We start from the raw sequence: 26,816 nt of genomic DNA, 5'->3' as shown, positions 1-26,816 counted from the left end.
TTTTGTTTAAACAAGAACACTCCTGATTTTTTACATTGTTCATACACCTCTGTCTCATGTTAAGGTAGGGTTGAGCACATATTTTATCCAGTCACATTCCGTATGTGCTAGGTATGTTATTCAGTAGATTTTTTGTTGTTGTTGATTGACACATAGATGGGAACATCTATGTCATTTGGTCTCCTTTTATATATTTTTTCTTATTGGTATAAAATGTAGAAATGCATTCCCCTATATTTGTTTCATTTACAATGTGTTTGCTTTAAGTCTGGTCCAGTGATCAAGAAACTGATAAATATAATTTTTATTGACAAGTAGCCAGAAAAACGATAAAATTAGGGTTCAAAAATGTCTGGTGGCTAGGAAAACTATAAATTTTGTAGAAATAATGTCCAGATGCAAGGAAAATGATTGTTGTCATGGCATTTTCAAGTTTAAAAAAGGGGGGAAGTTTTTTTGTTGAATGGAATTTAAATGATCAATTTTAATTACTTTCTTTTACTTACCAACTTAACATCATTCATGACAAATGATATTTAATTTAATCTTATAAATTTTATATAATACATCAATATATCAAATAGCCAAATCAGGCTGCTTTTGAAATTTTATCTACTTTTAGATGCCTTAATTTTTCCATAAAGCAGGAGGTTTGGCATGCCATTAAACCAGGATAACCCACTATTTTTTCTTAAAATGTCCTGTACCAAATCAGGATTTTGGCAGTTGTTTCTATGCATGTTGGCATTTGTTTTTGTTGCACTCCAGTGTTCTCATTAATTTATTTTCCTCTTATAGTTGATGTGTTTTCCTCGGTTTTGGTTTGTTACAAGGATTTGTTTTTCTCTATCGATTTATGACTTTTGAACACCGGTATACTTTTGTTGCCTTTATTTATTCTAATGCATCTTAAACACTATGTTAAATTTCAATAGGTGCTCTCCCCTAAATGTAAAGAAAAAGAATACACTAGTAGTTTTATGTTTTTATTTTCCTTTTATTCGTATCTCACATAAAAAGAACAATATCACACGACACACAAATAGACTACATCTAGACACATCTGTACACATTCAAGACATTGTAAGTACAAACACATTTGAACAATAATTTAGTCCTTCCATAAATGCAGTTTCAAAGAAACTATCTATCACTTTTATATAAAGTATAATATAACATATATCTCACTTTCTTTACAAGGTCATAAAACAGTTTCAACACACATTATGTTACTTTCAATAAAAAAAAATCACAATTACCTATACAGAGAAACTACACATCACTGTCATTACAAATTCCCCATGTCTGGGACACTTTCATTACTAGGATCACAATACAGATACCAATGTACTGTGTATGTCACTTTCTTACAGGATCACAAAAATAGACTAAAATACACCATTAAGTTATAAAGGTTGTGATTTTTTAAATGCATAGTTACTATTGCACCTTCAAAATGTATATGATTTCTCAAATTAAGGTAGATCAGGAGTCGGAATTAAAATTGATAGAATTTTTTAAATGAATTGCCAAAATGTAGAATGTATCATTTTTTCTCTTAAAAATAAAATATTCAGTATAAAACTATGAACTTTTTTCTTCTTTGGTTGTGCAAAATTGCGATTTTCCGTGTAAAACTTGAACCTTATTCATATAAAAGTATTTCAAATGAATTAATCTTTCAAAATTTGAAATTTTTAGGAGAAAAAAAATTAATTTAAAAGATCTTGACCTATTATGTTCTGCTAGCTTACAATCCAAGATGGATGAAGACACCTTATCTTCAATTAGGAATTTTATTTAATGAAGGAGTCAGTGTTCTCCCTTGGGATTATTAGCATTATGATTAAAATGATGCTATATTGCATGAATCTGATGTTATTTGAAATGATTTTCTGATTGTGTTATGGATGTGATGATATATTTTCTAAAAGAAAAAAATGTTTTTTTGCAAAATTCCTTGTTTACTAATATGTTGTATGATATGGTTGAGTGAACACTGATTTATAAGTCATGTATATATATATATATATATAGATATATCTTCATGAATATAAAATTACAGGGTACAAAATGAACAGCTGCCTTTCTACCTTCACATCAATAAAATGCAAATGATTGCTACCAGTCAAATGAAGAAGAAAATAATTATTACAACAAGTCTGGTATTGAATTTCATTTCGATTACAGCTAATTTCCTAATGCATGTTGAGCAAGAATATTGGGATAGCGTACAATTAAATTTAAAGATAATATATACACGTTTAAAAAGGTTTAACTATGCATATATACATGTATATTGTTTGAAGATATCAATCTTAATTACAAAGCTTGAATAAACATTTATATAAACAAAACGAGCAAGCCAACCAAAGTTTTACTCTACAAGCATTACGAAATTAGCTGTAATGTTGCTATAAAATAAAATCATCTGAAACCCATTAAAAACACAATACACTACAGATGGTATCACACATTCAAACACGTTTTTCATTATAAAAAATGAACATAAGGTGGGTCTTTGACCAGATAAGTAATGTGTCTGACACGCTTTGAAAATATATTCAGTCTTTAAAACAGAAAGATGCTTCATTTCTTGAAATATTGACATAATATCTGTAAGAAGATAATTAAATATATAAAAAAGTTAAAAACCAATTTTGATTATTCTTTCATGTTTTTGCAAATGTACAACTACTCATTTTCTCAGAAGAAATTTACAACATAGGCTGTACAAGGTAAAAATCTCTTTTTTTTTTATTATCACCAACATAAAAAAACTAAATTAAAACAATATCATAAAATAAATAAATATATAACTAATTACATAAATAATATCTAATAAATTATCTCTTAATATGAACAGTCAGATATTAACAAAAAACAGTATTAATGTTGATTATATCAAATACAGCACTTAATGGAGATATTTCAAAAGTTACTAGGGACTAGAATACAATCAAACACATAAATACACACAAAATAATCATCTCTATAAGTGTATACACCCCTGGTTTCGTATTAAATTTATCAAATTGTAAGACTTTATGCAAGATTCATCAATTGAAAATTCTCAATTTATATTCATAGACAAAAAATGACAAATTATCTATGATTTTAATAATTTTTTTCTCTTTTTCAGACTGCATCTCAGTGCTTCCAAATAAAAAACCCTATTATATAACTTCCCTTTAACATAAAATTCAACAGACCCCCCTCCATATACATGTTTCTGAACACCCCTTAAAACATAATAAAATAATGTACTAAACTTTAAAAAAACAAAACACAAACAAATGGCAATGCAAAATACTGAAAACCATCCTGAAAGAGCACATATTAAAAGAGAAAGAAATTCTAAAATTGACCTGGTAACTTTTGTTGTGAAAATGAATACAATGAGATTGTTTGGCACACTGCTCAACAATCTTTCAAACCTATATATCATGGCAGTGCTCCCTTGAAGGAGATTCAAATGCAGATACATATCATTAGATTGTCTCTATAAACACATGAGAAAAAAGAAATTGATTTGATGACCCCATGACCCCTCCCATTGAACACTTTTAGCGGTAAATAACTGTTGCGCATTCTGCACATCTAATGCACATAATGCACATCTATCTGTCTATTTGAAAATGTTTTATGTTTACTCTTCTCTTCAACCCACCAATCACTTCTGTCAGAACTGTATGGACGGCAATATCTATGACATTTCAGCATTGTCATAGGTCGAACTAGTAAACGACACTAAATGGCCCCTAGAAGTACAACTCTAGCCTATCTTCAGTCTTATATTGCTTTGCACAATATACATGAAAGTAGCATCAATTTCTTTGGTGAAATCTACTTCCTTTACCTCTCAAGTAACACCAATCCAACCATTGTCCGTCAGGAAACTGATGATCTGTCTCCGATGTGTCTTGTCCAATCCACTTGGATAGCGGATTTTAATAGGAACTCCTTGCCTTCTCTGTAAATAATCCTGAAAAATAATTTGATTGCAATCCTGACGTTATTGGCATATTAACTTAAATTAATGCTGCATTTTTATACTGCATCAAAATAAAACAGTTTCAATCTACTAAGTACAAATATCAGAACCCTTAAGGTCTAAAAAACAAGAGGCTCTCAAGAGCCTGAATCGCTCACCTTAATTCTTTTGGTTAAATCTCTCATCAATGATTATTTTGGCTTTTCAATTTATTTAAATGTTTTTTGGATCGTCCTATTTTCTTCAAAAGCCAAAAAAAATAATCATTTTCTCCTATGTTCTATTTTAGCCATAGGAGCTATGTTTCTTGACATACAAGGAAATAAAATATAAAATTTATACTAGATACTCTGAACCTCATTTAGCCTAAGTTTGGCTGAAATTGATACAGCAGTTTCAAAGGAGAAGTCAACATGATGAACAAATTGTAAAAAAAGTCTTTAAAGGGCAATAACTCCTTAAGGGGTCAATTGACAATTTTGGTCATGTTGACTTAATTGAAGATCTTACTTTGCTGAACATTATTGCTGTTTACAGTTTATTTCTATCTATAATTATATTCAAGATAATAAACAAAAACAGCAAAATTTCCTTAAAATTATCAATTCAGGGGCAGCAACCCAACAACAGGTTGTCTGATTCATCTGAAAATTTCAGGGCAGATAGATCTTGACCTGATAAACAATATAACCCATGTCAGATTTGCTCTAAATGCTTTGGTTTTTGAGTTATAAGCCAAAAACTGCATTTGACCCCTATGTTCTATTTTTAGCAATGGCGACCATGTTTATTGATAGATCATAACTTCGGATACAATTTACAAACTAAATACCCTAAGGAACATTTAGTTAAAGTTTGGAAGTATTTGGCCCAGTAGTTTCAGAGGAGAAGGTTTTTGTAAAAGATTACTAAGATTTACGAAAAATGGTTAAAAATTGACTATAAAGAGCTATAACTCCTAAAGGAGTCAACTGACCATTTCCGTCATGTTGACTTTTTTGTAAATCTTACTTTGCTGAACATTATTGCTGTTTACAGTTTATCTCTATCTATAATAATATTCAAGATAATAACCAAAAACAGCAAAATTTCCTTAAAATTACCAATTCAGGGGCAGTAACCCAACAACAGGTTGTCTGATTCATCTGAAAATTTTAGGGCAGATAGACCTTGACCTGATAAACAATATTATCCCATGTCAGATTTGCTCTAAATGCTTTGGTTTTTGAGTTATAAGCCAAAAACTGCATTTGACCCCTATGTTCTATTTTTAGCAATGGCGACCATGTTTGTTGATAGATCACAACTTCTGATACAATTTACAAACTAGATACCCTAAGGAACATTCAGTTAAAGTTTGGAAGTATTTGGCCCAGTAGTTTCAGAGGAGAAGATTTTTGTAAAAGATTACTAAGATTTACGAAAAATGGTTAAAAATTGACTATAAAGGGCTATAACTCCTAAAGGGGTCAACTGACCATTTCCGTCATGTTGACTTATTTGTAAATCTTACTTTGCTGAACATTATTCCTGTTTACAGTTTATCTCTATCTATAATAATATTCAAGATAATAACCAAAAACAGCAAAATTTCCTTAAAATTACCAATTCAGGGGCAGCAACCCAACAACAGGTTGTCTGATTCATCTGAAAATTTCAGGGCAGATAGATCTTGACCTGATAAACAAAATTACCCCATGTCAGATTTGCTCTAAATGCTTTGGTTTTTGAGTTATAAGCCAAAAACTGCATTTGACCCCTATGTTCTATTTTTAGCAATGGCGACCATGTTTGTTGATAGATCATAACTTCGGATACAATTTACAAACTTGATACCCTAAGGAACATTCAATTAAAGTTTGGAAGTATTTGGCCCAGTAGTTTCAGAGGAGAAGATTTTTGTGAAAGATTACTAAGATTTACGAAAAATGGTTAAAAATTGACTATAAAGGGCAATAACTCCTAAAGGGGTCAACTGACCATTTCCGTCATGTTGACTTATTTGTAAATCTTACTTTGCTGAACATTATTCCTGTTTACAGTTTATCTCTATCTATAATAATATTCAAGATAATAACCAAAAACAGCAAAATTTCCTTAACATTACCAATTCAGGGGCAGCAACCCAACAAAGGGTTGTCTGATTCATCTGAAAATTTCAGGGAAGATAGATCTTGACCTGATAAACAATAATACCCCATGTCAGATTTGCTCTTAATGCTTTGGTTTTTGAGTTATAAGCCAAAAACTGCATTTGACCCCTATGTTCTATTTTTAGCAATGGCGACCATGTTTGTTGATAGATCAAAACTTCGGATACAATTTTTAAATAAGATACCCTAAGGAACATTCAGTTAAAGTTTGAAAGTATTTGGCCCAGTAGTTTCAGAGGAGAAGATTCTTAAAATAGTTTACGACGACGACAGACGACGGACGCCAAGTGATGGCATAAGCTCACTTGTCCCTTCGGGACAGGTGAGCTAAAAAAAGACTAAATCAACCCTGTCCAAAGTCATGACTACGTGGGTTGCTGTCTTTTGTCATAAATTTGAGTTTTTTTTTAAATATTTCTTATTGTTCCAGAGTTATTATTTTTTTTGACTGCGTAGACTTTTGACAGTATAGTATCCTATCATTATCCTTGTTTTTCTTGTAAAATGGGTTGATTTATGAACTATGACAGTTGTTTTACATTCGTTGATGAGTTTCATGAGTTTCAGCTTTTGATTATTTCGTTTGATAGGGATTTTCACATTTTCCATTTTCATTGGTATTTTTGATATTTTTTTCCCCCAGTAATTGGTATTATTCATACCAATTTTAATGCCTCGTTCACACGGACATTTATTTCGAATTGAATTCTAATCGAATGCTAATTGAATTTGTTAATCGTGTTCACACACTCTTCTTTTTTAATTCGAATTGATTCGAATTGGTTAATTCGAATTAGAAATACGTTTTTGTTAATATGAATTAAAAGTTAACGTCGTTTGGACAGTAAAGCGAATTTGACGCACATTGTAATTCGAATTAGAATTGACGTTAGGACGTAAATCGTTTTGAATGCAAATTAAACTAATTCGAATTAGTTAAGGGCTATTCCAAAAAAAATGTATGGGGGGTTGGAAGGCACATTATATTAATAATACATGGGTGATGGGTATCAGAGCAACTTTTCACACTATAATGCACTATAATTCTCAATTACAATTGTCTGGGTGGCTGGTGCTGACAAAAACTGCCTTCCAACCCCCATACATTTTTTTCTGGAATAGCCCTAATGCGAATCGAATTCGAATTACGTGTGAACTCAGGCCTAAAAAAAAAAGATATGTGTTTCCGGTAACATCATTTTGAAAAATAGGGTCGGTAGGTCGGAATTCTTTTTTTTTTTTTTTTTTTTTTTTTTTGACATCGTAAATGAAATCCGGAAAATTATCATGTTTTTTCCAAGTCCGGATCCGTAATTAGTTTCAAAAACCGGAAGTGTGCCATTTGCAATGTTTTTGAAGCACCTGCTGTGCAAATTTCTTGGATTTTAACCTATTTGGAATACCTTTTGACATTAATAAAATGTTTTACTGGCTTTCTATGCAAGAGGAAGCAAGAGAGAAAAAATATTATGTCATCTATCAGAAGCCTGTGTCAAAAACAGGGTCGGTTGATAAATTTTTTTTTTTTTTTTTTTGGAAGATCCAATAAAAAAGTTAGGGTCGGGGCTAAAAAAACAGGGTCGGTCGGGTTACCGGAAACACGGATCTTTTTTTTCTCGGCCTCAGCATAACATTTGTATAACAATTTACCTTTATTATGCATGTCTTGATGGTTTGATAGTTGGCATATGTCATTCCAATTGAGCTGCAAAGCTAGAAATGAAAAATAAACAAAATTTTAATACTATACTACATTATTGTATGTTTCATAAGAATCCATACTTTTGATTGGCTGACATCAAACATGAAGCATTCCCAATTATATTTTATTCCCCTTAACCCTTTCGCCAATGAGGCCTGGTTTACCAGGATTCATGCTTCAGACAGCTGATGATGAGTTTCGTTTTACCGGGATAGAAATACCTCTTTTATATTTCCCCCTCAAAACGGTACAAACATGAGTTATCTTTCTTTGTTGAATACCCGGATGAAAGTGTAAACATGGCGCTTCCGTTTGTTGAAAACCGTGTCAAAATCAGAGGAAATTTACGAGAATTTGAAATTAGGGAACATTTTTTTTGAAAGAATATGGAAGAATTGAAGTTAAACTACTATACTTTTTTTTACATAAAATGTTGTTTCATGTACAAAACACTTGGAATGGACATCGTTCAGTGTAAGGAATTTGTACAGCCTCATTAAATTTTTCAAAATTTTGCCGTTTTGGTTAAAAAAAATACGATGTTGGGTCAAAGAGCAGAATTTTGAGAATTTCACCTAAATAATGCCGAAAATTTGAAAATTTGAATATTTTATGAAGAAAAAATTATCAAAACATGAACAAAACTCTGAACATGGTGTTTAATAGTGAATGAAATAAAGACAAAAATAACTACAGACAAGTTTTTATTGACATTTATTATGAAGATCTCCCACTTAAGTTGTACCCAGGGAAGCCATCGTCTCGGAGTAGCTTCTGTCTGGGCAGCTATCAGTGAACGGGTTAAAATGCAACATTCATAAGAGCATTTTCACCCCATGATTATGTTACAACAATGCAGTTGAATAAGAAAATTTGATATAACACGTGAATTTGATGGTGGAATCTGTCTCTCATGATTTTAAGACTATATGCAGACAATCTTAAAATCATTCTTTTCGAACAACCTTCAAAAAAGATGTGTTCTTGATGTGTGACGTCATCTGGCATAGTCACCTTTTTTCATGACAACACAATAGGAATTTCAGAGGAAAGCAGAAAAATTTAATGTGGTTATCAAATGACTGAGATCAAAGGGACCACATGTTGTTTAAAAAAAAGTATCAACAGTTCAGGAAAAAGTTAAAAAAGTAAGAATTAGAGAAATGTAATAACTAGAGGGTCCAAGGACCCTGTGTCGCTCACCTGATATTTTTATTTACAATTGTTGCATGATAAATGCAACTGTTGTACTGTTGTTTAGTTTCAGAGATATAATACTAAAGAGTGCATTTGAAACCTATGTTTTATTTCAGCCATGTGGGCAGGCAGGGTCATCATACACAGTGGTCCCTGGATATCCTAGTGGTGATTTAAACCAAGTTTGTTTAAATCCGACAGTTGTTCAGGGGAGAATTTTTGTAAAATTTATCTAACAAGAAATGCAACGTAATGAGAAAGTTGTGAAGTAGTTTTGTTGTTGCGCAACCCCCCCGCCTTTGCCAAAAAAAACAAAAAGGTAATAAAAAATTATCATATAAGGGCAATCTATCCTATAAATGATTTCTGCAAAATTCAGTTGATTGTGCAACGGTTGTATAGCCAGCTGAGGTCGTTAAAAACTCTCTTTCTTTTGTTGTTGCAGATAGATCTTGACCTGATAAACAATTTTACCACATGTCAGATTTGCTCTAAATGCTTTGGTTTTTGAGTGATAAGCCAAAACTGCATTTTACCCCTATGTTCTATTTTTAGCCATGGCGGCCATCTTGGTTGGTTGGCTGGGTCACCGGACACAATTTTTAAACTAGATACCCTAATAATGATTTTGGCCATGTTTGGTTAAATCTGGTCCAGTAGTTTCAGAGGAGAAGATTTTTGTAAAAGATAACTAAGATCTACGAAAAATGGTTAAAAATTGACTATAAAGGGCAATAACTCCTAAAGGGGTCAACAGACCATTTTGGTCATGTTGACTTATTTGTAGATCATACTTAACTGAACATTTTTGCTGTTTACAGTTTATCTCTATCTATAATAATATTCAAGATAATAACCAAAAACAGCAAAATTTCCTTAAAATTACCAATTCAGGGGCAGCAACCTATCAACGAGTTGTCCGATACATCTCAAAATTTCAGGGCAGATAGATCTTGACCTGATACACAATTTTACTACATGTCAGATTTGCTCTATATGCTTCAGTTTTTGAGTGATAAGCCAAAAACTGCATTTTACCCCTATGTTCTATTTTTAGCCATGGCGGCCATCTTGGTTGGTTGGCCGGATCACCGGACACAATTTTTAAACTAGATACCCGAATGATGATTGTGGCCAAGTTTGGTTTAATTTGGCCCAGTAGTTTCAGAGGAGAAGATTTTTGTAAAAGATAATTAAGATTTACGAAAAATGGTTAAAAATTGACTATAAAGGGCAATAACTTCTAAAGGGGTCAACAGACCATTTTGGTCATGTTGACTTATTTGTAGATCTTACTTTGCTGAACATTTTTGCTGTTTACAGTTTATCTATATCTATAATAATATTCAAGATAATAACCAAAAACAGCAAAATTTTCTCAAAATTACCAATTCAGGGGCAGCAACCTATAAACGGGTTGTTCGATTCATCTGAAAATTTCAGGGCAGATAGATCTTGACCTGATAAACAATTTTACCCCATGTCAGATTTGCTCTAAATGCTTTGGTTTTTGAGTTATAAGCCAAAAACTGCATTTTACCCCTATGTTCTATTTTTAGCCATGGCGGCCATCTTGGTTGGTTGGCCGTGTCACCGGACACAATTTTTAAACTAGATACCCTAATAATGATTTTGGCCATGTTTGGTTAAATTTGGCCCAGCAGTTTCAGAGGAGAAGATTTTTGTAAAAGTTAACGACGACGGACGCAGGACGACGACGGACGACGACGGACGACGACGGACGCCGGACGCCAAGTGATGAGAAAAGCTCACTTGGCCCTTCGGGCCAGGTGAGCTAATAAGAATTGAATACTTCTCTTTTGTAATTTTATGGAAGTGTACCCATCCACTGATTTTAATGAAATAGTCAATATTACCAATGTTATTTCAAATGATAGTCTATTTGAAGATGTGTGTGATTAGGATGATTGCCGTTATAATTGTAACAGATTTCTAATCACCTATCAGTGTCATCAAAGGAATTTACAAAAGAATGACTGGACACTTCATTGATGAGTTTATTCTAAAACACCTATCTACAGATGGACTGGTTTATTATGAGTGAATCGATTAAACTCCGTCCAGTCAAGTGAAATAAATTGAGTAATACCATATGTTTTGCAACAAGTCTCAATATACTAATTCCATCTCTTATGTTACAGATAGTCTATTCTTAGGTCCGAGACCACAATTATTTCGTAGTGCATTTCTTTTAGAACATAAATGAAAATAAAAAAAATCCCACCTGCGCTTTCTCAAAGAAACTTTTACAGTGTGTAGTACTACTTTTGGGACAAATTATATCAAATCTATAGAAAACTTCATCGTCTTTAACTCAAAATATGGACAATTTTATGTTTACGGCGTCTTGAAATCTTTTGACAGCTTCGGAAGTGCTAATTTTAAACCTTTTTCAGCTGGACCAAATCACTACTTTCCTTTAAAATTCTGGACCCAATTTTTTTTACAGTGTAATTTCACCCCCCTACTTGCAATTTGAGGCATTAAACATGGAGAAATAAATTTGGAAGGGGTATAAAAATTAATGGCAAGTAACCCACTGTCAACACTAGGGACTATATTTGTGAACAATGAAAATCAAGGGACGACAATGGTGGTCTCAGACCTAATATGCTTACCCTTCTCTCTCGGTCTGACAACATGTCAAAACCGGGCATATTGCATGCCTCCTTAGGAATATTCTCATTATTTTCATCTTTTAATTCGTCTTCGTCTATAAGTATATCTAATTTTTCTCTGAAATGGCAAATTTTATGTGTGATTAATTTGAATTTTGATCAATGAAACAAAACTTATATAGAGTCCACATATGGACACAAATTGATACAAGAACATAATAAAAACATTATCACATCTGTTATTCAAAACTATGGTAAGTTTCGAATTAATATTAAAATCTTTCAATTGTAAACTAAAATTTTCTGAAACTCACAGCAAATTTTTTTAGACCTTATCTAGAACCAGTTCAAAGGATTTAACTCATTTCCAGAATTTTTTTTGGTGTTTTGTCATTCTGACATCTGTTACCTTGCTTGTGAGCTTAAAAGCACAAGTCCGACTTAGCTTGTAGATCTAGTGATAAGTAGGGTATATTGATACCTTGTTATCAATTCTAATATGACATGCTTCTTTCGCTTTGTAAACAATAGTGTAATAAAGTTCTCAATAAAGCTATATTTAGAGCAAACTCATCATTTACCTACTATGTAAATCCCCTTTTATCAAGATCCAATTTGTTGCTTTTATATTACAGGGGGTAAAATAGAAATGCCATACACACTACAATCTTATCTTTGCTTCAGTATTTTAAATCACCTTATTTATTATCTAAATAATTCATAGAAGCCATAGATTTGTTACTAATTTTACATAAAATAAGATATCAAGTAAAACAGGAACTTACTCTGTAGCGACGGCGGCCTTTTTTGAAGCCATTGAACTTCTTTTTGATAAAGGAGTGATATTTCCCTGAAAAATAGATATAAAAGTGCTTTTCTAGATTACATGAATATGAAAATATATGCAAAATACAAATCTTAAATACACTGTACCAAAACTAACTGATATTTTTGAATATATTCAATGTAAATTCAAGTATTGACAATGTGATTTTCAGCTGAAAGATCTACAAGGGTAGATATGTATTGTACAGAAGTAGATATAGAGAAAGATATCAACACAAAACTATTCCCCTTGTCCTCTCAGTTTTTCTCTCTATCAAATTATGAGTGCTAGGCATACAGTCATAAAACTTTTAAACTCAGTACTCAGATTATAAAATGTTTGCTTGAGTCATTAAATCTAGATCTTAATTTGTTGAATACCTAGTCTGATAATAATACTGTAAATTTTTATGACCGCAAGGCCTATGCAAGTTGAAAAATCTTTGACATTTTGTGATTGGATCATCAAACTTTTCAAAATAGTACAAAATGTGTGCTCCAAACACCAAATCATTGATTGTTGGTTGCTTAATGTCCAGTGGCAAATATTTCATGCATATTTAGGACGATAAAACACCAATCAAGTATTTTAATTGGTTGATTTCTGAGTTTTGAGTAAAATAACTGTACTCCAAACGTTAATGACCCCATTGTCTGAAATGGGCAATAAATGAAATACTGTCTACAACATTTTAATGAGAAAGGATGATAAATAAATAGCATTGTGATAATCATGTTACATGTGTTGAAATATGTGTGTGTGCATCTGATGAAATGGCAACAGTTTTTTCTCTCTAATTTTTCAACGATGTAAATGATGAAAGAACTACTGTAAACCAACTTTTATTTGCAAGCAGTTACTTCTTTCAAGGATTTCTATTGGATTAAAAAAGATAACAACATCAAATTACTCTCTGTGAATGAAAAAATCACAAAACTGCAAAGTTCCATCAATACATTAATGACATGAACTTCACAGACAACGATATTCTCGAGAAAAAAAAACAGTATTGGAAAAAAAGTTGGTTTACAATATAGAATGTCAACAATGTGCATTTAAAATGTTCAAAGGTCAAAGTGGCATGAAAGAAAAATGATGCTCACCATTTTCTTTTTATTCTCTTTCTTTTTATCTCGTTTGTACTTTTCATCTTCAAATACGTCAATATCTGAAGTAGTACAAAGAAGAAATTAAACCATGCACCACCTCTCCCTCAGCTGTTGCCATGGTTTCAATCATCACATGCATTTTATTTTTGACAAGAAACGGTAACCTTGTTCAAATCCAGAAATTTAGTAAATAGAATATTACCAAACTTTGACCTTCGATTCCGATTCATTAAATTTGTTTAAAAGTGATTGTGCCTTAACCCAGTTTCATCATGCATTCTATTTTTGTCTTCCTCTACTGAAATGACACCCAAAACTGTTACAGTATAAAAACAAACTGATATTTAATTTTTCCTGTATTCAATAACCAATTGATTTCAAATGGGTCTAATTTAATAACGAAAAAGACCAAAGCTTGACTCATTGCTGCTTCAGTTAGAAGCATCAGTTTCAAAAACTTGGAATGTTTTGACGGGGTATATAGATAAAGCATGAAAAACATGTAATTTGAGAAACATGTAATTTGAAACTCATGCAAACAAATATATAACTTCAAAATCTCAAATAACCGTAACAAACAATATAAAAACGAATGCCCCTTCCTCACTTGTAAATTTACAGCAAATTCAGCATTTTTTTTCATTTATAAAGAGATATAACTCAACAACAGTGAAAGTGATGCATCCAAATTCAAACTTGACCCATGTTAGAAGGAATTAGCATTGTGTAAGTTTCATTACATTTGGTTTAGGCAAAATAAAGTTGGCATGCAGAAACCGTGAATTTAGCAGCGTTTCCATTGATACAGTGCATGTGAAATAACTGAAGAAGTTAAAATAAAATCACCCAAACTCAAACTTGATCCCTGATAGATGGTAATAAGGAACTGAAATTCTATCCAAGTCCCCCAAGGGTGGAGAGGAGGTGACTGGATCATGATCCATGGCTAGCTTATTTCAGAGAACAATAGAAGAGATGCCCCATAAATTTGAAATAAACTGTGTTTTGGGGTAAAAAAGATTGGGTATATATAGGTTGAACAACAGATGTTTGAGGCCAACTAATATTTAGGAAGAGGAATCAATTAATTAAGTACAGACAGACAAGGGTAATCTAAAATATTAAAAACTTTCCTAGTCACCCCTTATTCTTCATAATTATGTTTGTTTTGTTTAATAGAACTTATCAAATCAAGTGAAAGTACATGTATTTTAAAAACCTTCAGTTGGAGTAGTGTTCAATGAAAAGAAGATTATTCATGCAAGCAAAACCAACACCTGTATAGAAACCAGAAATTTGAAGGATAATGTTCAAGACATATTCACTTAAAAAAAAATACATGCTCATTAAGTCAACAGATTAAATTCTAACAATGATTTCCCATCATAATTTTAACAATTATACTCATGAGACAAACTCAAAATATTACCAAAATCAATCAACCATGAAATGTAATGAACAAAGTACAATAATAACTTGTCAGAAATTGACCAAATCTATCAATTTGCATACATTCAAGCATGAAATGTATGAAAGTGAAAAGAAATGTTACCGTATACCACAAAAATATATATCTAAGTGTTGTGAAATATCATTTGCATACCATCTGGGTTTTTTTTAAGTGTACATATATAAAGAAATTTTTGTTCAATATGTTTTATTTTGCTTTGCCTTAACAGTGATCCCTCCTAGGCTACACTTAAATAAAATACCATAAAATAATTCAAATATAAGGAAATAGCAAAATAAACATTATCCTCCCTCAGCTAGATATCAAACATTCTTAATTTTAAGTGGCAACATATTTACATACCATCTAGTTTGGTAATACCATGTTTTCTGTATTTCAACAATTCTTGTATTCTTTCTTTCAGATCTTTCTCTTCTAAAAAAAAAATAGACCATAACCTGAATATTTTAACAAAGTGCAAAATTGAGTATCTACTTTTGTTTAAATTTGTTTATCATGTTAAAATGCCCCTAATTCAAAATATTGAATGTTCTGGTCGATATTACCATAATCTCATACTCTTTTCTTTGAATGCGACATCACTGAATTAAGACTTATCACCAAATTTGTACTTCCATAAGCAACATGATGGGTGCCACATGTTGAGCAGGATCTGTTAACCCTTTGGGGGCACATGCAAACATCCATTATTTGTTGTGGTTCATGTTGTTCACTTTTTGCTCAGGCTACTGTCCGTCTTTGTTTTTTTTACCATGACCTTGAAATCTTGTTTTTTTATATTATAAGTTTGAGAATACTTTGGGTTCCTTCCATCTCTCTTTTAAAAAACATTTGACAGAAGAAAAAAAATCATAAATTATAGACTGTTATGTACACTTAATAAGATGAATATAATTATCCTCTAGTCCCTTTAGCAAATCGGTATTCAAATCATGCTTATGGAAAACCAGAGTTTCATGTTGCTTCTTGTGAGACAAAATATACCCTATGGTCTTGTATAACTTATTCGATGAAAGGTTCACTTTGTTTTCAAAAATCAACATTAACAAAACAAATGGATAAAATTTCATATTGATAAGTTCTTATACAATGTATACTCATACAGGTACATGTACTGTTGATCATAATTGTTTCAAGGAAAAGATTTACATAATATTCTATAAAATGCTTAAATCTGCAACTTGAAAGTTCGTTCTTTTTCAACACTGTGAAATTGAATACCAATTACTGATGTGCTCTCATTTTGGAGTAATTTTGAAAACTATTTAAGGCTGGTAAAACAAATGTTATATATAAACAAAATCTATAGTTTCATAAATTGAAATCAACCTCTATATTTTTTTTCCTACTATTTTATATGATGACAATAAATAAATCTTACTTTGTATATTTTCTAAAAAAGTCTCATGTTCAGACAGGGTATGAAACTGTGCAAAAACCTTCATTTTATCTTGGAATTCCCTGTAAAATATTCAATACATAAATGCAGTTGTATTTTCACAAGATGAAATGATACTCTGTTGTAAAAAATTAGTTTACAAGACAATGAAAACATATTACATGGTAAACTATGTCCTATCAACTCTACAAACATTTTAAAGATGATTTTGTTAATCAAAGAGCAGATTGCTCTGAGGGATACGATTGCCATTGTTACATTGACACATGTATGCATGTAGCTGGATAATATTATTTTCAAAACTAATTCAAATGACAAACAGACATGTAAAATAGTTACAAAATAGCCAAACCCGGGTAAAAGTGTATGAACAATGTAATTAGGTCTATTGTGTTTTATTTTTGTACTATCAATACCAAGTTTACTTTCCACAGCAGTCACTGACTGACTCAGAGTGAGAGATGTCAGAGAAGGTATTTTATTTCACTTATTGGTTACATTATATTTTATTAAGTGTCTGTTAGCGATGCGCCGACGTATAGTCATCAATGTGCTGATCGATCGTCCTATGATGTAGATGTAGATTTCAATTCGTATCTATCACCTTTTTCCTACGTTAATTCTAAGAGGAACCCCATTCCTAACTCTTTAAATATTTAATTTCCTTTGGGTCAGTCATCATGGCTCCTTTCCGTACACATTTATCGGTTTAAATTGCATTCGTTTTTAATATAATACGACATTTATTGACAGAACCAGCTAATACTCGACGTCTTGTTTATATTCAGAATTCACGGAAGTTACTGCGGGAAGGGAGAGAACTCGAAACGATAATATGGAAGACTCCATTTCGCCTGAAGGGGTGTTCTAAGATGTGAAATATATTTATTTTAATCTAAATGATGCATATGATTTAAAATTATGCAACAACAATAACCCTCAATAGCAGACAAACATAGAAAAGATCCCATGAGTTATAAATTAATTAATTGAGTGGGGAATCCAGAGCAACCATTCAATCTAAAACCCCTTAAAGTTTAGAAAACTATACGCATGCGCATAATTTCCAAATCAAACCCTGGGGCAAGATATATTAAATGCTTATTAAACGACCTAGATGTTTCTGAATTTCTTTATGGAAGTACAATCTCAAATATCAGTTTCATAACGGTAACATATAAGAAAAACTCCACTTCAGTTCTTATATGACAGAAATAGATTTATCGGTATTCAGAGAACTCTCGCATTTTATCAAAACTGGGAATTCCCTCTGACTTGTTTCTAAATTTATAACTACACTAAATATAAATACTGCTTAATTCTGATTTTCCGTGTTGTTAAAAACACACATCGAAGTTGAGGGAATTATCAAACATGAAGATTATGAAAAGAACATTATAGGAAAGTTGATTAAGTTCAATCCCTTTGTTTGTTTTTACCTTTTAAAGCAAGACAATCATAAGAATCTGAGATGTTCCTTAATGTTTAGAATAAAACGATTGACGTGAGGGAAATTACTCTGAGCCACCGGTATAAGTCTACAGATTGCTTGAAAGCAATCGTATCCCAAAAACTTGTCACTTACATTCGTTGTAGCTGCTACTACATTTGTAACTTGCTTCATTGAAAATATACAAATAGAAATGATAAAAATTGTGTTTTGTACATTTTGGGCTGGATGTAAAGATCTGATCAGGGCTATTCCATTAAAATGTATGTGGGAGGGTAGGAAGGGAAGCTGAATTATTGAGTGTGGGTCATGGGTATTTTTCAGTTTGCATCTATTAACATAATACAAAATTTGTCTAAAAGAGATTCTTGGTTGTAGGGATGTTTTGAAAGTCCCTTCCTACCCTCCTACATACATTTTAATGGAATAGCCCTCACCATTTTAAAAACAACAGATTACAATTTTTTTTACATCAAACAAACTGAGATAAACATCACCAATTCTAATGGATGAAATTCATATTGAAAACAATTCTGCTTAAGTTTCAAGTTTTAAATCTCAGTTTCAATCTTTTGGCAAGCCATACTGTGATTTGATTTGATTTTGTGTTTAAATGCCATATTTTAGCACCACTTTTGGGTTATTTAGTGGTGGTCAGTTTTTATTGGTGGAGGAAGTCGGAGTGCCCAGAGAAAACCACCGACCTTCGTTAGGAAAACTGACAATCCTAGTCAATTAAGATTGTAGTCGAGTGCACCCACACGAGCAGGGTTTGTACTCATAACCTCAGTGTTGACTGGCTAGTGATCACAGTAGTAAATAATTAGACAATTCTGCCACCGAGGTCCTTGAGAGCCATTCTGTGACTTTGAGATGAAGAACAGCCATCAAAATACTCTTTCTTTGCTTTTTGTGTTTTATTTGCTGTGTATTTACTGATTTTGTAACATGGATGGGTATCCCATATCATTTGCTCTTCTATTAAATGATTTGTGCAACTTTTAGACTATATCTAGTTACCAATAAATAGAGTATCAAAGTATAATGTACCTTTCTTCTTTATGAATTCTTTTCTTTGGAGTTTGAGATTTTTGTTTCCCTATAGTAGTAGCACTTTGTAAAAGATTGTATCCTCTCGCAAGTCGTTTTCTTCTTTCTCTTTCTTTTAATCTTGTTCTGTACTTTTCTACTTGTGAAAGTTTTACCGCTGAAATATATCAACATTAAAACATTGAACATTATGAATCATAAAATGTTTCAATTCATACAAACTGACGTAAGACATAAGAAATAAATTGAGCATCAAAAGTTTGGTTTTTTTTTTAATCCCTGGAGTAAGTTCAATATTTGTGATGTGTATTAAAATGAAAACTATTTCTATATAGTGTTAGGGACTTCTTTCTACATAGCTGTACATGTTTAAGGCCATTTTAAGCAAGTATATCATGGAGTCAAATTTTCTAATACATCGTCAAAACCAAAGAATTCTATTAACCCTTTCACCAATAGCTGCCCAGACAGAAGCTACTCTGAGACGATGGCTTCCCTGGCTACTATTACTCAAGTGGGAGATCTTCATAATCAATGTCAATAAAAACTTGTCAGTAGTTATTTGTGTCTTTATTTCATTCACTAACACCATGTTCACAGTTAGGTTCATGTTTTGATAATTTTTTCTTCATAAATATTCAAATTTTCAAATTGTTGGCATTATCTAGGTGAAATTCTCAAAATTCTGCTCTTTGACCCAAAACGGCAAACTTTTGAAAATTCCTTACACTGAACGATGTCCATTCCAAGTGTTTTGAACACGAAATGACATTTAATGTAAAAAAAGTATACAAGTTTGGCTTCAATTCTTCCATATTCTTTAAAAAAAAATGTTCCCTCATTTCAAATTCTCGTAAATTCCTCTGATTTTGACACGGTTTTCAACAAACGGAAGCGCCATGTTAACACTTTCGTCCGGGTATTCAACAAAGAAAGATAACTCATGTTTGCACTGTTTTAAGCGGGAAATATAAAAGAGGTATTCCGATCCCAGTAAAACGGGACTCATCGTTAGCTGTCTGAAGCGTGAATCCCAGTAAACCGGGCCTCATCGGTGAAAGGGTTAATGATTACATGCAATTTTGATAAAAATTCATTTGATTATTTCAACATGCTATTCTGAAAAAATTAAAAATTGTAAAAATATTTGAATTGATTTTCTGATGACTTTTCATCATATTTTTTTTTCAACCCTGAAGAAGGAACTGACGTAGACATATTCATTAATAATGTTAACGTGGATGTATTATCTACAAAATTTTTCACATCATGCGTAATACTTACCTATATCAATGTCTTCGTCATCATAATTATTGGCTAAACTGCTAATTAAAATTTCAGCATCATTGTCGTGCTCCTACAAAATACACAAATAATAAAACATGCTGCATCACAAAGACAGAAATGTCCTAAAACATAACAACCCAAATCCTTAAAAAAATTAAGAATTCCTACTGATCTTGTTTTGAAAATTGTTCAACTGTTGTTTTTGAAAGATAATCTATGAAATAGGTTTTAATTTCTATCAAAATTTACCCGAGTATAAAATATGTTCATGATTTTTATTATGAATTGTGAGGAAAGATAAGTGACTTTAAAATATCCTATACTACATCAATAATTTTAGGGATAATCATGAAAAATATCCAGAAAACGAGAATAAACTTATATACACAATTTAAGCTTTGTTGGTTACCATGGTTACTGTCTGATGAATATAACTAATCATAGGAATTATATTTCATGATAAAAAGCTACATGTATTACTTTTTTAAAGTAAACAAAAATCTAATCAACAATTTAAAAACACCTTTTACATTTTGTAATACTAAAGAAAACATATAAACAAAGGTGGGATGATTTGAAGTCACTGATGCTTTTAACCACTAAGGGTCACCATTGAATGCAACAGATTTGATATGATCTTGTCAAATGATCTTTAAGGTAGTGTGCTGTGTAAAGCAATAGTCATGCAGATAAAATGATCTCCAATATCCCAATAGGAAACAGATTAGTCAAATATTGTTGTTGTATTTGAAACAGTTTTCTACCAAGCCATACTCAAGTATTCCAGTACTCTTGAAATCCCAAATTAATAACAATCTAGAAAATTTGGTAGCATATTATCTGCTGTTACTGTATGCTTGTCAATTTTATAACAGTAGACCCAACCTAAAAAGATGGCTTAACTCACTCTTTCAAAATCATCCCTAAGAGGCATATATCCAAGTTCTTGTTGTTCAGGAAGACTAAGTTCTACAGGTGATATTGGTTGTGTTATACTAGGTGACAAAGGACCTGGAAAAGAGAAGAAATTCTGATGAGTACTTTGCTTTAAAATTTGTTTAGCTTTTATTTAAAAATCTTCTATTGGTCATTAATATTTGCAATCACATATTTTTTTTCATTTCACTGATGTGTTTCTATCCACATATTACATTTTTTCTTCTTCAAAATTCTCATCAAATTTCAATTTGTTTCATCAATCCAAATTGTTCAACTGCTCCGAAATTATAACCAACTGTTTACAAGAAATTGCCAAAGAATAAAGCATACTTAAAATCTAAAACTGTATATTCAGAATTTTTTGCGTGCATTTATTATTGCAATTTTGTCATTTAAGACTCAAAGGCCATTTTAATTTTAGCAATATTGAGAAAAATCCTGTTCAATTCATATAGAAATTTTCAAAATGCGAGTTTAAATCCTTGAGACTATAACCCTGTTGCATTTTTTTCGCAATAATGAAAACATTGCAATAATTTATTAATTTAAAATATTAGATATTCACCTAATGTCTAATGTGAGTGTTGCAATACATATAGTTACTGTTAAGAGTTATTTTAAAGGTGAGCAGTAGTACTTTTTGAAATTTTATAAAAAAAAATTATATTTGTAAAGCTCAGACATCAGTTTGAATAAAAGACATGTCATATACACAGTGGTGAATCCAGAGGGGGGTTTCTTGTGGTTGGAACCCTCCCTTTCTTTAGGACAGATCATTGCATTTGAATGGGGACATTAGTTGGAAACCCCCCTTATTTAAATGACTGGATCAGCCCCTGATATAGTAAATCATATGGTTAGTGGCAACATGTTGTCTCTAAATAAGTTTCATAGAGGAGATAACCTAATACATATTTTTCATATTTATTTGACTCACTGTGTTACCTCCCTTTTAGAACTTAATGAAAACATATTTTATTTAAAAATATAATTCAGAGTTTTTTTTAGATTAAAATTCTGAGACACCTTTGAGACATGTGTACAAAAACAGCATCTAGAAGAGAAAAATTGAAAATTTTCAATCTGATATTTTTGGAGCAAATAATAACAATTAATTTTGCAAATACTATCACAAAAAAGAAAAGTCCTAAATCATCTCTATTCCCATTCCACATACCTCCGTTGGGACATGTATGATCTTTTATTGCGTCTGCAGCATCTGGTCTGATTGTGACTAAAAATAATAAAGAATACTAGTCCAAATTTCTTTTACCCTTGTTGAAATAGTATGTGTATTTACATCAAAACTACATGCATTGAGTGTTTCATTTTCTAAATCATGACTATGTATGGTATTTAGTAATTTTTTAGGGTCATAAACCAGAACTTTCATTTTGTATCATGTTTTCAGAATATATCAACATGATTAACATGCATGTACTTTGACCAAAAATGGTTTACATTTTACTAGTTCAATGTGACTTGGATGTAGAGTTGTCAATGAACAAAGTAAAGTTGTTCAACGCATTCCTGATCAATTCTGTTTTGATCTTCAATGAAATAAGTATTCAAAACTACTAACATTTTAAAGATTTTTTTATCAGAAATCCTCATAAAAACTTTATTATCAGCACTTAAGACCTATAACTTTTTTTTTGCACTACATCATTTCAACTAAGGTCTTCTACATATACAAAGTGACAAATATTATTTCTTTTTTTTTCTAATTCTGACCACTCTTCTTTGTTTAAGTTATTAAAATTTTCATATTTCTTTATCAGTTTCATTTTCAAATCTGGGCTTTTATACAGTAGAAATGTTTTTGTCCAGATAACTTAAATAATAAATCATGTTTAATTATAAATACCTTTTCCAACACTTCCTGATACAAAAAATGTTACATAATGGTCTTCACACTCTGTCAGTAAACAAAGAAAATGTTATGGTTTAAATTTATGGATTACAGATACGATATATCCACATAATAAACATGATAAGGAAATTATTCATTATCAGTCTTCACGCTGAATGGCAGCCCTGGCTGGTAAAATTGCTCTCGGGCCTGTTAAAATCATATCTAGAGGCCAATAGAATCTAACTAAAAAATTTCAAAAATTGAGCTCCGGGGCTGTAGATTTAACAGTTCATCGTGAAGACTGCTATTTTCAATCTGATCGATACAATCACTGACTGACATAAAATGTTGATTTCTGACAATGTTTTAGCATTGTTTCTACCAAAATTTGCATTTTTGTGTTTATTTACTCATTGAATCAATCAATCTTAATCATGTTAATAACAAGGCTTAAATTTAAACCTAGTCATTTTGTCCAGCTTTAGTTTAGGCTTAGATTACCGTTGTCATATTTTGGGTCCTCAATGCTCTTCAACTTTGTACTTGTTTGGCTTTTTAACTATTTTGATCTGAGCATCACTGATGAGTCTTTGACAACGAAATGCATGTCTGGTGTATTAAATTATAATCCTGGTACCTTTGATAACTATTACATGTAGTATGTCAAACACACCAAAAAACAATTTTCAATAGGAAAAATGCTGATTTTTTTTTCTTCTTCAGAAGTTAACCTTTAAAAATTTGAAAATATAACTGATACTGAAAAAATACAAAATCACATGAAGTTTTGTGAGTTGTTACATGTGTATTCATTATTCAACACCTTGTTCTTCAGGTAAATTAATCAATGAGTGATGGATTTCTATTAAAAGAAATTTAAAGGTTCCAGTACTAGTGATCATTATATTTCAAGGGACAAAGAACTGAAGTTTAATATTGACAGGTAAACTCATGATTCTGTGGAAAGGTTTAATTTCTTTCGCAGATAAAATTTTTGCTACAGCCTTCTACAGTATCTCAATAAATACCTTCAGCAGTTCTCTTTTCCACATGATTTGCCACATCCTCCCTGCAAAAGAAACAAGCATTTGTTCATATACTCTAAATGAATGCAACATTACAGGGGTTCAAATTAACATTTGGCACTGGAAGGGGCCTGACCTTTGCCCCTTCAAACTGAAAGGTCCACAACCCATATTCCAGGTCCTACTTTTACTTAAAATATTTCAATACTCAGCTAGTCTGGCTGACTTGATATGCACATGTACTGAATGGATAGAATTTTTTTTATCTGTGAGGAACTGTCATGACTTTTTTAAGATAATCATTACATATTGTTATTTTCTTAAAAATTATGTTTAATTTTGTTACATATTGTTCATTACATATGCTTTGATAAGAAACCAGAATTTAGCTGTGGAACGATATTCAACACTAGTAATAAAGCTGCTAAATACAATTACATGTGTAACATCTATTCATCATCACAGATTAAAGGGAAAATCCATGAAAGACAATACACATGCACTTGAGGTGACAAAGTATAGAAATACTAGATATATATTAGTATAGATACTATCCAAATCATATCTAACACCTTACAACCTACAAATAGAATCTTCAATGACCATAATAGACTAAGCAGAACACATTTTTTGTTAAGTAACCTTAAATTAGCTGATACAATTATCTTAGTAATTTCAATAGGACTCTCTGAAGATAACCTACTTTTAAAACATGCCACCACTGAGGATACTGTAAACCAACTAATTTTCGCGAGCGATTTATTTTTCAGAGAAGAAAACTATCACAAATATGTGAAACTTTAATTTTTCTTTACTAAACCACATCAAGTAAATTTAAGAATTGCGAAATTAAATTGCCGCGAAATGGGAGAGAAAGGGCTAAACGCGAAAATAAGTTAGTTTACAGTAGTGGTCTGTATTGCTGAAGAATGTCATAAAGAAAAGATTCGTTCAAGTGATAACTTACCAGTTGCCAAATCCATACTGTTCCACCGCATCTAAAAGCATTGTTTCTTCTGCCAGAGTCCATGGTGTATCAAGTTCAAAAGCTCCTACTACGTAGTCACTCTAAAACAAACAATATTCACAATACTACTGTTTTGTCAAATCTTTGAGGAAAATCTTCATTAGGGTTTATATGAATAAAATGCATCTTTCTTAAAATGAAATGAGTGTTTTCAATCAAAAACTATATGGTTTTTATTAATTTCATGTGATAAATGCCATTTTGACTACCTTAAGTGTCCGATTTAGTTAACAAATAACTTGAGATTTCAAATCTTCTAACACGCAACGTTCGAATTTTGCATTTATGAATTAACCCTCTTGCTGCGGACTGTTTTTGAAGGCTGCATTTCATATGCCGGAAAATAAGACAGCTCAACGTCTGTGATGTAACATGCCAAACAACGACATCATTCGATATGACGTCACGACATAATGACCATTACATTTTGGACCAATTGGAGAAAAACAAAACAGTTTAATCTTCGTTCTTTTAATTAAGAGATACAGCATTGATGAGAAGCTTGCATAAATTTAGCCATGGACATATGTGTCCCTCCGGCAGCAAGAGTGTTAACTGCCCATGTTGACCTGGGTAAAATATAGTATACATGTACATGGGAGATATCTGCCGGAGATGTCACATTACTTTTAAGTCACAGCAAGATTTACTTTTTCAACTTTCTTTTTTCACATAACTGACTTCAGACTTCATGAAAAACTTTTCAATCTATAGGCCAGGAGCTCAATTTTCAGAAAAAAGATAAATTCTGTTGGCCTTTCATAGTCAAGTCTGAAAACTATTTGACAAGTCTTGGCTGCTTGGCCTGTGGTTAAGCATGAAGACTGGGACTTCAGCCATGCACATAGCGACACAGTTCTGGGAAATTCCACACTCCAGCAATAGGGTCTTTCCCATAAACAGAAGAACAAGCACAACCATAAAAAAAATATTTTCAATTGTCAGAAAATGTTCAATTTCATAATTTATATATTGTGGATATAAAAACAAATACAAGTTAATTGCAAGATAATCCCTTTGTTATAACTGACATGATTGTTTGAAGCAGGACATTACACTTAGGATTTCAAGCATTTCTATTTATAGATGTAGGATCTCCATTGGGTATCCCCAATCACAATGTACATACCACCAACTTGTATTCATGAACTCTTTTATGACCTCCGATCTCAGCACCAAGTGAATAGCACTGAAAAAAAGGAAACATAAAATACAATCTTTGATAATTTTAGGAAAAAGAAAATTATGGTCAACAAAAGAGATTATGTGCATTTGATAGGCACGCCAGTGACGTCATACTCACCTGTAAACAAAGGTCAAAGTCTGTACAATCTGTACACTGTACTCTGAACCCTGAAATTTCAATCTGACAGCAATTACAGCGCACTTTAGACATTTCTTATTGTGGATGCGCGTCCTAGAAATAAGGATGAATAAGACAGACCATACAATTTACTCTAAATAAGACGCATCTTTTCAAAATATTTTGTGGCGGCTCATCTTTTGTTCCGACTTGCTAAATCATGACGTCAGTTTTCTCCCATGCTTCCTAAGTACTTCCGGGTTATGAAAAAAAGTATTAGCTTTCTGTATAGAGTTAACGTACTTCATGAAAAACAAATCGCATGAAGCATCATTTTTAAATAATGCTTTTTAATTCCTCTATAATTTATTATTAAATTAATAAGGGACA

General features: G+C 31.7%; 1 protein-coding gene across 1 annotated transcript; it reads right to left on the bottom strand.

Annotated features, from left to right (window-relative positions):
- Window positions 1-970: 970 nt before the first annotated feature.
- Window positions 971-26,680, bottom strand: LOC139516211 (transcriptional adapter 2-beta-like). Its single transcript, XM_071306155.1, has 16 exons — window positions 26,427-26,680; window positions 26,253-26,312; window positions 25,064-25,164; window positions 24,100-24,140; window positions 23,084-23,134; window positions 22,394-22,450; window positions 21,185-21,288; window positions 20,275-20,347; window positions 18,991-19,147; window positions 16,473-16,552; window positions 15,434-15,505; window positions 13,615-13,679; window positions 12,471-12,535; window positions 11,686-11,803; window positions 7,798-7,860; window positions 971-3,985 (listed from the first exon to the last, which is right to left on the bottom strand). The coding sequence occupies exons 1-16, from the start codon at window positions 26,517-26,519 to the stop codon at window positions 3,863-3,865; spliced, it is 1,323 nt and encodes a 440-aa protein (XP_071162256.1). The 5' UTR covers window positions 26,520-26,680; the 3' UTR covers window positions 971-3,862.
- Window positions 26,681-26,816: the final 136 nt, after the last annotated feature.

The sequence above is a fragment of the Mytilus edulis genome, chromosome 3 (assembly GCF_963676685.1).
Source record: "Mytilus edulis chromosome 3, xbMytEdul2.2, whole genome shotgun sequence".
Classification (NCBI taxonomy): Eukaryota; Metazoa; Mollusca; class Bivalvia; order Mytilida; family Mytilidae; genus Mytilus; species Mytilus edulis.
Note: the sequence above shows the minus strand (reverse complement) of the source record. Positions and strands in the feature narration are given on the sequence as shown.